A 12161-nucleotide genomic window follows, 5' to 3' on the forward strand; every position below is an offset into this window, starting at 1 on the left:
GAACGGAATAGCGTTTTGCGCAATTCTGTTGGTCACAGGATGTAGATGCAGTCGAATAGGCAAAGGTGTTTATTGCTCATAGTCTTTAAATAGACCCTTCCTTCAGCTTTAAGGGGGTTACAGCATACAGTAATCTTAACAGCAGTCTGATCTTCAAAAGATATACAAAGATGTACATTTTTACCAGACACGAAGCCCTCTTTTATGCCACTCCAATACACATTACCACAGGGGGTAAGCCCGCCCTGTGGTTTGTAACCAATCACCTTAAGTGCATGTGCATGTGGGCAGCACATTTAACATGGTCCCCTATGGACAGTGGGGAGTGGTCACTCTCCTGTGCCCAAGCCCACCCACAGAGCTCGGCACACCCTCGGCTCCGTCTCATCTGCAAGAGAAAATGTTTTCCTTCCAAAACGGACTTCCAGGAAGCTGCTAAGGGACCAAGCCTGCACCCTCTGCCTGAATCTGAGCTCCAGAGGTGGGCACGCAGAGTCCCTGGGCACAGTTTCCTGGCCATGGAGGGGAAGCCCTTTTGGAGCTCCCTAAAAATAATTAGCTGGCTGCCCTGGCCAGCATCCTATGCACCCCCTCATACCACTATCAGGCATTAGGCCGCATAGGAGGGCAATTTATTTCTGGAAAGTGTTGTGGGATCCAGCAGCCCACTGAGGACTCTCTATCCCCTGGACTTCCAGAGAAATCACAGGTAAGTGCACTCTTAACTGTAGAATACATATTTAAACTACATAGAACCATCTTGTAAATACATTATGTTATTATATACAGCAGCTCAGGACTGCATACACCTTTTAGAATTCATTTTATACATACCCTCTATTTATCTATTTGTACACTGAGCTCCCCCAGCCCTGCAGTCCTGGACTGCTGGGGCTCCCTCTGCTGTCTGCTCACATTACTGCTCTCCCAGTCCCCAGCATCAGTGCACCAGCTAGCCCGGTCTCCCAGTGTGAGGCCATTCTGTCCCGCTGCCATTTAAACCTGGGCGCCGGGAACTAAGCTCCCGGACCACCAGCGGTCACCCCACACAGCTTTCCACTACTAGCGCTCCCAACTCCCCCTACCCCGCCTCGCAGTCCGGGACACTCATCCCAGCTGCAGTGGCTTCTGACTGCCCTGGAGCGCCGGGAACATTGCTCCCGGTCCCCGGTGGTCAGCTCTGCAGCCCACTGTGTAGCTGGGGCGCCGCCCCCCAGCGTGGAGCACTTCTTGCCACACCGCCGCCGGAGATGGTCCAGGGCTGCGACGCCCACATACAGTACTGCCGCGGCCACTGAAGAGTGTCCGGCCGTGGCAGAGCAACCATTTTAAAATACTCGCCACCTAGCGCCGAACATACATTTTAAAAATGACCGCCTAGCGCCTACAACAATTTAAAGATGGCGCCTCTGCACTGGGTTAACCCCTTCAGTGCTGCAGCCACCATTAACCACGAGCAGGGGGGCTGGCTGCGAGACTGGGACCCGGCCACAATGGATAAACCACCTGGTAAGGGTTTTTAGATTTAGTATAGGGCAATAGGCCCCATTTGGTTTCTGAACTAGAAATAGATTGGAATAATAACCCCTTCCCTGCTGAGACACAAGAACTGGGACTATACCCCCGCCTGCAGCAGGGAGATCCTCCGCATCTGCTGGATGATCTGTGCAAAGAAACTTCTGATGGGGAGGAAGCCTCCTGAGAGTGAGGGCGTACCCCTGAGAGACCACTACTCAGATCTAGGCATCTGTTATTGTTTGACGCCAACAATCCGCAAACTGTAGAAGTCGGCCTCCCACCCTGGGACTGAAAAGAAACCTGCCTAGACCTTCCAGGATAATAACCACAGGACCCTACGTGCCACTATTGATGCTGCTGATGCCTTAGAAGCTATAATACCAGCATCTATTGCAGCTCCTGCCAGATAGGAACCGCTTCCCGTATGTGGGATATACATCATCTGTTCTCGGGTAGAATCTGGTAGCGGATCTTCCCATGCCCCTGTCCATTCTTCAACAGCTCTGGCTACCCAGGCTCCAGCCATAGCTGGACAAGTAACCGCTCCAGATGATAGAAAGATTGAAGCATGTCTTAAGCCGATCTTTTCATCCGTGGAATCCTGCAGAGAAGATGCTGACGGAATAGGCAATGTAGTATTTCTGATTAAATGCGTTACATGAGCATCCACAGTAGGAGGCACCTCCAGCTTAGTACATACAGAAGCCAGGAAAGGATACAACGATGTTATTCTCTTATTCACATAAAACCTTTTGTCCGGGTTACCCCATGCCTCATCCATAAGCTCAGTGAGCTGCTCAGATACAGGACACTCCGTTTTGGCCATCTTTCAGTGGAGATTAGACACTGGAGCCTTCTTACTATGAGCTGGTTCATCATCCCGAATATCTAGGATTGATTTAACCGCCCTTACCAAAGAAGGAACATCCACTATGGACGTATGGTCCTTCTCCCCGAGCTAGACCCTGGAGAGGAAACCTGCGCATCATCCGATTCCTCTGATGATGAGTCTGAATCCATATGCTGAGCAGACTGATAGAAAGATAACTTGCGCTTAGGCACCTTAGTAACTACCGGTCTGCTATCAACATTAGATGGAGCCATACTCTGACTAGAATGGCCATCAACATCCCTCCAGGAAGGATGCATAGGAGGTGCAAACATGGAAAGCTGTGTACACCCCATCCAAGGAGGCATCGTGTGAGCAACCATACCATCCACACACTGCTTCATTACCTGGGACAGAGAGGAGACCCAAGATGGCTCCTGTACAGGGACAGGTAACCCGGACTGGTGAGGTGACTCTATATAACAGACAACACACAAACCATCCTGTACATCCTGAGAAGACACATAGGCCGTACGTGACTTACATAGCATGCTGTGTACACCCCATCCAAGGAGGCAGTGTGGGAGCAGCCATACCATCCACAACCTGCTTCATTACCTGGGACAGAGAGGAGACCCAAGATAGCTCCTGTACAGGGACAGGTAACCCAGACTGGTGAGGTGACTCTATATAACAGACAACACACAAACCATCCGTTACATCCTGAGGGGACACATAGGCCGTACATGACTTACATAGCATGCTGTGTACACCCCATCCAAGGAGGCAGCGTGGGAGCAGCCATACCATCCACACACTGCTTCATTACCTGGGACAGAGAGGAGACCCAAGATGGGTCCTGTACAGGGACAGGTAACCCGGACTGGTGAGGTGACTCTATATAACAGACAACACACAAACCATCCGTTACATCCTGAGAGGACACATAGGCCGTACGTGACTTACATAGCATGCTGTGTACACCCCATCCAAGGAGGCAGCGTGGGAGCAGCCATACCATCCACACACTGCTTCATTACCTGGGACAGAGAGGAGACCCAAGATGGGTCCTGTACAGGGACAGGTAACCCGGACTGGTGAGGTGACTCTATATAACAGACAACACACAAACCATCCGTTACATCCTGAGAGGACACACAGGCCGTACGTGACTTACATATAACCAGCACAGGCGGCTCCCTGCTCTCCCTCCTGTATCCCTTTATCTTTACACATGGCCAGGGAAGGAGCTGCAGGGGGAGCGCCTACTTCCCCTAAGCTGCGTTAATCAGCCGGGTACGCTGGCCTCGTGGCAGCAGAAGCATCTGCTGCTGGTCCCCGGCGTCAGACAATAAGGCCCCGATGGTGTAATGAGGACGCAGACAATTCCGGCCCTGACTGCAGCGGCTTCTGGTGCGTCTCTGACACCAGAAGTGAGGAATCGCCTTACCTGACATCTCCGTGCGCCCTGTTGCGGTCCAGGTTGCAGCATAGCTGCTAGCAAGCTCAGCCGCGACCCACCGGAATCACCAGCCCAGTTACTGATGTTACGGCCCGGCAGAGGTAGATGGAGTCGCAGTATATGCGTTCTAATTCAGACGCTCAGTGCTGCCAACCCAAATCATAGAACATAAAAGCTTAGCACTGCCAGACCAGTCCCGTTACACAGGTGCATCTGATCCGGCCGCACCAAACCAACAACTGAGTCCTATGGCCAGGGGCGGGGTATACATGGAGGAGGACCCCGAGGCATCCTGGGAGCTGAAGCTTTAACTGTATGGTGCCTGGTCTCTCCAACCATAATATCCCCCCATGGTATCCCTGTGGACCCCGAAGAAGAAATAATGTGTTATCATTAGTGCCAACCACGTTACCGCCGGCAGGGTCATCATTAGTGCCAACCACGTTACCGCCAGCGGGGTCACAATTAGTGTCAGCCACGTTACCGCCAGCGGGGTCACCATTAGTGCCAGTCACGTTACCGCCAGCGGGGTCACCATTAGTGCCAGCCACGTTACCGCCAGCAGGGTCACCATTAGTGCCAGCCACGTTACCGCCAGCAGGGTCATCATTAGTGCCAGCCACGTTACCGCCGGCAGGGTCACCATTCGTGCCAGCCACCTTACCGCCGGCAGGGTCACCATTAGTGCCAGCCACCTTACCGCCGGCAGTGACTTAACGGTGACACGTCATGTACTCGTGCTGTCAGGATCATTGCACCAGGCCGATGATTTTATGCCTCATAAACCTTCAATACAGGAATAATATCTAGGGGTCTATGTACTAAGCTTTGGATAGAGAGAAAAGTCCCAACCAGTCAGCTCCTAACTGCCATGTCACAAGCATATTGAAAAATGAGTTAGGAACTGATCGGTTGGGACTCTCTGTGTTCACTTTATCTCCAGCCAAGGCTTAGTACATAGACCCCCCCTAGTCTATAATGTCCATAACCCTCCATACATCGTACATGTATGATTATACTTCCCTGCAGAGACCTCCTCGCCAAAGACCCTCAGGAGAAGTTGGACATTAAGCTGAACCCCGATGGCAGCGGGCAGCTTCACGTCCCAGGACTGACCAGTACAGAGGTGAAGAGTTTCCGGCACATCAAGAAGGTAGTAACTGTGCCAAGTCCACGCAGTGTATACGGTACCACATGTGGTGTATCCTCACATTACCCTGACACGTTACAATCTCTCATCGTTCCCTGCTCTGATGCCAGAGCTTACACTCTAATACCCTGATTGTTCTCACCAGCTCCTGTCACTGGGTAAGAGGAGCAGAGCAACATTCTGCACAAACATGAATGAGAGAAGCTCCAGGTCCCACGCACTACTCACCGTCACCACGACCGGACAGGAACTGAGCTCTGGAGCCATTACCACAGGTACCCAGCATTCAGTGTAATAACCGTCACCGCAGGTACCCAGCATTCAGTGTAATAACCGTCACCCCAGGTACCCAGCATTCAGTGTAATAATAACCGTCACCCCAGGTACCCAGCATTCAGTGTAATAATAACCGTCACCCCAGGTACCCAGCATTCAGTGTAATAATAACCGTCACCCCAGGTACCCAGCATTCAGTGTAATAACCATCACCCCAGGTACCCAGCATTCAGTGTAATAACCGTCACCCCAGGTACCCAGCATTCAGTGTAATAACCATCACCCCAGGTACCCAGCATTCAGTGTAATAATAACCGTCACCGCAGGTACCCAGCATTCAGTGTAATAATAACCGTCACAACAGGTACCCAGCATTCAGTGTAATAATAACAGTCACCGCAGGTACCCAGCATTCAGTGTAATAACCGTCACCCCAGGTACCCAGCATTCAGTGTAATAATAACCGTCACCCCAGGTACCCAGCATTCAGTGTAATAATAACCGTCACCCCAGGTACCCAGCATTCAGTGTAATAATAACCGTCACCGCAGGTACCCAGCATTCAGTGTAATAATAACCGTCACCGCAGGTACCCAGCATTCAGTGTAATAATAACCGTCACCCCAGGTACCCAGCATTCAGTGTAATAATAACCGTCACCGCAGGTACCCAGCATTCAGTGTAATAATAACCGTCACAACAGGTACCCAGCATTCAGTGTAATAAGTCACCCCAGGTACCCAGCATTCAGTGTAATAATAACCGTCACCCCAGGTACTCAGCATTCAGTGTAATAATAACCGTCACCCCAGGTACCCAGCATTCAGTGTAATAATAACCGTCACCCCAGGTACCCAGCATTCAGTGTAATAATAACCGTCACCCCAGGTACCCAGCATTCAGTGTAATAATAACCGTCACCCCAGGTACCCAGCATTCAGTGTAATAATAACCGTCACCCCAGGTACCCAGCATTCAGTGTAATAATAACCGTCACCGCAGGTACCCAGCATTCAGTGTAATAATAACAGTAACCCCAGGTACCCAGCATTCAGTGTAATAATAACAGTCACCGCAGGTACCCAGCATTCAGTGTAATAATAACCGTCACCCCAGGTACCCAGCATTCAGTGTAGGGGTGTGCACCGGCCACTTTTCGTGTTTTGTGTTTTGGTTTTGGATCTGGATCTTTCTTCGTGTTTTGGATCTGGATTGGTTTTGCCAAAACCACCCTTCCGTGTTTTGGGTTCTGGGTTTTGTGTTTTGGATCTGTATTTTTTTTTAAAAAAGCATAAAAACAGCTAAAATCACAGAATTTGTAGGTTTTTCTGCTCCTATGCTATTATTAACCTCAATAACCTTAATTTCCACTCATTTCCAGTCTATTCTGAACACCTCACACCTCACAATAGTGTTTTTATGTCCAAAACGTTGCACCGAGGTAGCTGGATGACTATGCTAAGCGACACGAGTGGGCGGCACAAACACGTGACCCATCTAGGCGTGAAACTGCAGTGGCAGACAGGATGGCAGTTTGAAAAACTAGGCCCCAAACTGTACATAATGCAAAGAAAAAAAAGAGGTGCAAGATGGAATTGTCCTTGGGCCCTCCCACCCACCCTTATGTTGTATAAACAGGACATGCACACTTTAACAAACCAATCATTTCAGCGCCAGGGTCTGCCACACAACTGTGGCTGAAATGATTGGTTCGTTTGGGCCCCCACAAAACAAGCTGGCAATTAATGTGTCCCTGCACAAACTGGCTCTATGGAGGCAAGATGTCATCCTCATCCTCCTCATCCACCGATTCCTCACCCTCTTCAGTGTGTACATCCTCATCCTCACAAAGTATTAACTCGTCCCCACTTGAATCCACCACCACAGGTCCCTCTGTACCTTCTGGAGGCTGGTCTCCCTGGAAGAGCTGATAATTCATTTTGATGAACATCATCTTCTCCACATTCTGTGGAAGCAACCTCCTACGCCTTTCGCTGACAAGGTTCCCGGCTGCACTAAACACTCTTTCGGAGTACACACTGGAGGGGGGGCAACTCAGGTAAAATAGAGCCAGTTTGTACAGGGGCCTCCAAATTGCCTCTTTTTCCTGCCAGTACAGGTATGGACTGTCTGCCATGCCTACTTGGATGCTGTCACCGATGTAATCCTCCACCATTCTGTCAATGGTGACAGTATCATATGCAGTGACAGTAGACATGTCAGAAATTGTTGCCAGGTCCTTCAGTCCGGACCAGATGTCCAAACTTGGTCCTGCCTGTCCTGCATCACCGCCAGCGGGTTGCTTAGGATACCTAAGTTTTTTCCTGGCAGCCCCAGTTGCAGGAGAAAATGAAGAAGGAGCTGTTGACGTGTCACGTTCCGCTTCAGCTGACAGTGTGTTCACCAGCAGGTCTTTGCACCTCTGCAGGCTTGTGTCGGCCGGAAAGAGAGACACCACATAGGCTTTAAACCTAGGATCGAGCACGGTGGCCAAAATGTAGTGGTCTGATTTCAACAGATTGACCACCCTGGAATCCTGGCAAAGCGAATGAAGGGCTTCATCCACAAGTCCCACATGCCGAGCGGAATCGCTCCGTCTTAGCTCCTCCTTCACTTTCTCCAGCTGCTTCTGCAAAAGCCTGATGAGGGGAATGACCTGACTCAAGCTGGCAGTGTCTGAACTGACTTCACGTGTGGCAAGTTCGAAGGGCTGGAGAACCTTGCACAACACGGAAATCATTCTCCACTGCGCTTGAGTCAGGTGCATACCCCCTCCTTTGCCTATGTCATAGGTGGATGTATAGGCTTGTATGGCCTTTTGCTGCTCCTCCATCCTCTGAAGCATATAGAGGGTTGAGTTCCACCGTGTCACAACCTCTTGCTTCAGGTGATGGCGGGGCAGGTTCAAGAGTGTTTGCTGGCGCTCCAGTCTTCGGCACGCAGTCGCTGAATGGCGAAAGTGGCCAGAAATTTTTCGGGCCACCCAAAGCGTCTCCTGCACGCCCCTGTCGCTTTTCAGAAAATTCTGCACCACCAAGTTTATTGTGTGAGCAAAACATGGGACGTGCTGGAATTTGCCCAGATGTAATGCCCGCACAATATTGGTGGCGTTGTCAGATATCACAAATCCCCAGGAGAGTCTAAGTGGGGTAAGCCACTGGGCGATGATTTCCCTCAGTTTCTCTAAGAGGTTGTCGGCGGTGTGCCTCTTACTGAAACCGGTGATACACAGCGTAGCCTGCCTTGTAACGAGCTGGCGTTTCTGAGATGCTGCTACTGGTGACGCTGCTGCTGTTGCTGCGTAAGGTGATACATCTACCCAGTGGGCTGTCACAGTCATATAGTCCTTAGTCTGCCCTGTTCCACTTGTCCACATGTCCGTGGTTAAGTGGACATTGTGTACAACGGCATTTTTCAGGACACTGAGGACACTTTTTCTGACGTTTCTGTACAGTCTCGGTATCGCCTGCCTAGTGAAGTGGAATCTAGACGGTATTTGGAACCGGGGACACACTACCTCCATCAATTGTCTAAATCCCACTGCACTAATGGCGGATACCGGACGCACGTCTAACACCAACATAGCAGTCAAGGCCTCAGTTATACGTTTTGCTTCAGGATGACTGCTGTCGTACTTCATCCTCCTCGCTAAGGACTGTTGGAGGGTCAATTGTTTAGTAAAAGTAGTGGTGTTCCTACTTCCTCTCTGGGATGATGAACGACTCCCAGCAGCAGCAACAGCAGCAGCGGCAGCAGTAGGCGTAGCAATGCAGGATCCTCCAGAGGAATCCCGGATAGGAGAGTCAGTCATGCCAGTGACATGGCCTGCAGGACTACTTCCGATCCTGACTAAGGAGGAAATTGACGAGGAGGGAGTTGACGGTGTGGTTTGCAGGCGCTTGGATACAACAGGACAACGGGATTTAGGTGTCCCTGGACTGCTTACGGTCTTAGCCAAAGTTTCTGAACTTGACAGTAACTTTTTATGAACGCGCTGCAGGTGCCGTATAAGGGAGGATGTTCCTAGGTGGTTGACGTCCCTACCCCTACTTATTTCACCTTTACATATGGTACATATGGCAAGACAGTTGTTGTCCGGATTTGGATAGAAATATTGCCAGACCAAAGAGGTGGAATGTTTGGTCTTCTGCCCAGGCATGACCGTGATGGGCTTTTTCATCCCACGGACAACAACTGTCTCCCCCGGAGCCTGATTTAAACAAACCACATCACCATCAGAATCCTCCTCGCCAACTTCCTCCTCAGCGCCAGCTACACCAGTATCCTCATCCTGTTGTACTTCAACAGTGACATCTTCAATTTGCATATCAGCAAGTGGACTGTGGGTGCTCCTTTCAGCACTTGCAGGGGGCATGCAAATGGTGGAAAGAGCCACCTCTTCCCGTCCAGTGCTGGGAAGGTCAGGCATCGCAACCACCACCACACTTGGACTCTCCTTGGGGATTTGTGATATCTTCTTAGAAAGCACAGTTCTTCGCTGTGCTTTTGCCAGCTTAACTCTTTTGATTTTTTTAGTGGGAGGAGGGCTTCCATCGTCATGTGAAGCTGAACCACTAGTCATGAACATACTAGGGATCGACCTTAGCCGTTCCTTGCCACTCCGTGTCGTAAATGGCATATTGGCAAGTTTACGTTTCTCTTCAGCTGATTTAAATGTCTTTTTCAAGGTCATTTTCCTGAACTTTGCCATTTGGGATTGTATGTGCCCTCTACTATGACATTGGGCATCGGCCTTGGCAGACGACGTTGATGGCATGTTATCGTCTATGTCATGACTAGTGGCAGCAGCTTCAGCACTAGGAGGAAGTGGTTCTTGATCTTTCTCTATTTTATTTTTATCGGAGAAAGTTTGGTCCTCCATTTATGTTATATCGATTTGATATATACGTGCGGCTAAACACAGAAAATAATTTTTTTTTTGGTTTGGACTGGAGTGTACTTTGTGGGTTACAGCACCCTTTAACGGTCAAGCCAGCCGGCCCTTTACTTATGACACAGGCGCACTCTTGGCACTACTTTGTTGATGCACGTGCGGCTACTGCGCACACAATTCACAAACACAGAAAATAATTTTTTTTTGGTTTGGCCTGGAGTGTACTTTCGGGGGTTACAGCACCCTTTAACGGTCAAGCCAGCCGGCCCTTTACTTATGACACAGGCGCACGCTTGGCACTACTTTGTTGATGCACGTGCGGCTACTGCGCACACAATTCACAAACACAGAAAATAATTTTTTTTTTGGTTTGGACTGGAGTGTACTTGGGGGTTACAGCACCCTTTAACGGTCAAGCCAGCCGGCCCTTTACTTATGACACAGGCGCACGCTTGGCACTACTTTGTTGATGCACGTGCGACTACTGCGCACACAATTCACAAACACAGAAAATAATATTTTTTTTGGTTTGGACTGGAGTGTACTTTCGGGGGTTACAGCACCCTTAACGGTCAAGCCAGCCGGCCCTTTACTTATGACACAGGCGCACGCTTGGCACTACTTTGTTGATGCACGTGCGGCTACTGCGCACACAATTCACAAACACAGAAAATAATTTTTTTTTGGTTTGGACTGGAGTGTACTTTCGGGGGTTACAGCACCCTTAACGGTCAAGCCAGCCGGCCCTTTACTTATGACACAGGCGCACGCTTGGCACTACTTTGTTGATGCACGTGCGGCTACTGCGCACACAATTCACAAACACAGAAAATAATTTTTTTTTTGGTTTGGACTGGAGTGTACTTTCGGGGGTTACAGCACCCTTAACGGTCAAGCCAGCCGGCCCTTTACTTATGACACAGGCGCACTCTTGGCACTACTTTGTTGATGCACGTGCGGCTACTGCGCACACAATTCACAAACACAGAAAATAATTTTTTTTTGGTTAGGACTGGAGTGTACTTTCGGGGGTTACAGCACCCTTTAACGGTCAAGCCAGCCGGCCCTTTACTTATGACACAGGCGCACGCTTGGCACTACTTTGTTGATGCACGTGCGGCTACTGCGCACACAATTCACAAACACAGAAAATAATTTTTTTTTTGGTTTGGACTGGAGTGTACTTTCGGGGGTTACAGCACCCTTAACGGTCAAGCCAGCCGGCCCTTTACTTATGACACAGGCGCACGCTTGGCACTACTTTGTTGATGCACGTGCGGCTACTGCGCACACAATTCACAAACACAGAAAATAATTTTTTTTTTGGTTTGGACTGGAGTGTACTTGGGGGTTACAGCACCCTTTAACGGTCAAGCCAGCCGGCCCTTTACTTATGACACAGGCGCACGCTTGGCACTACTTTGTTGATGCACGTGCGACTACTGCGCACACAATTCACAAACACAGAAAATAATATTTTTTTTGGTTTGGACTGGAGTGTACTTTCGGGGGTTACAGCACCCTTAACGGTCAAGCCAGCCGGCCCTTTACTTATGACACAGGCGCACGCTTGGCACTACTTTGTTGATGCACGTGCGGCTACTGCGCACACAATTCACAAACACAGAAAATAATTTTTTTTTGGTTTGGACTGGAGTGTACTTTCGGGGGTTACAGCACCCTTAACGGTCAAGCCAGCCGGCCCTTTACTTATGACACAGGCGCACGCTTGGCACTACTTTGTTGATGCACGTGCGACTACTGCGCACACAATTCACAAACACAGAAAATAATATTTTTTTTGGTTTGGACTGGAGTGTACTTTCGGGGGTTACAGCACCCTTAACGGTCAAGCCAGCCGGCCCTTTACTTATGACACAGGCGCACGCTTGGCACTACTTTGTTGATGCACGTGCGGCTACTGCGCACACAATTCACAAACACAGAAAATAATTTTTTTTTGGTTAGGACTGGAGTGTACTTTCGGGGGTTACAGCACCCTTTAACGGTCAAGCCAGCCGGCCCTTTACTT

The 12161-nt window shown here is 49.8% G+C and overlaps 1 protein-coding gene across 1 annotated transcript in view; it reads left to right on the plus strand.

Moving 5' to 3' along the window:
• The window catches only part of LOC148442427 (kinesin-like protein KIFC3), a 448407-nt gene that overhangs the window by 420279 nt on the left and 15967 nt on the right, over window positions 1-12161 (plus strand). The window contains exons 16-17 of the mRNA XM_088463959.1: window positions 4839-4962; window positions 5105-5234. Of these exons, the coding sequence (XP_088320085.1) occupies window positions 4839-4962; window positions 5105-5234 (254 nt within the window). The remainder of the gene's footprint in view (window positions 1-4838; window positions 4963-5104; window positions 5235-12161) is intronic.

Source organism: Taudactylus pleione, unplaced genomic scaffold (genome assembly GCF_031769625.1).
Source record: "Taudactylus pleione unplaced genomic scaffold, aTauple2 ptg001525l, whole genome shotgun sequence".
In the NCBI taxonomy this organism is placed as follows: Eukaryota; Metazoa; Chordata; class Amphibia; order Anura; family Myobatrachidae; genus Taudactylus; species Taudactylus pleione.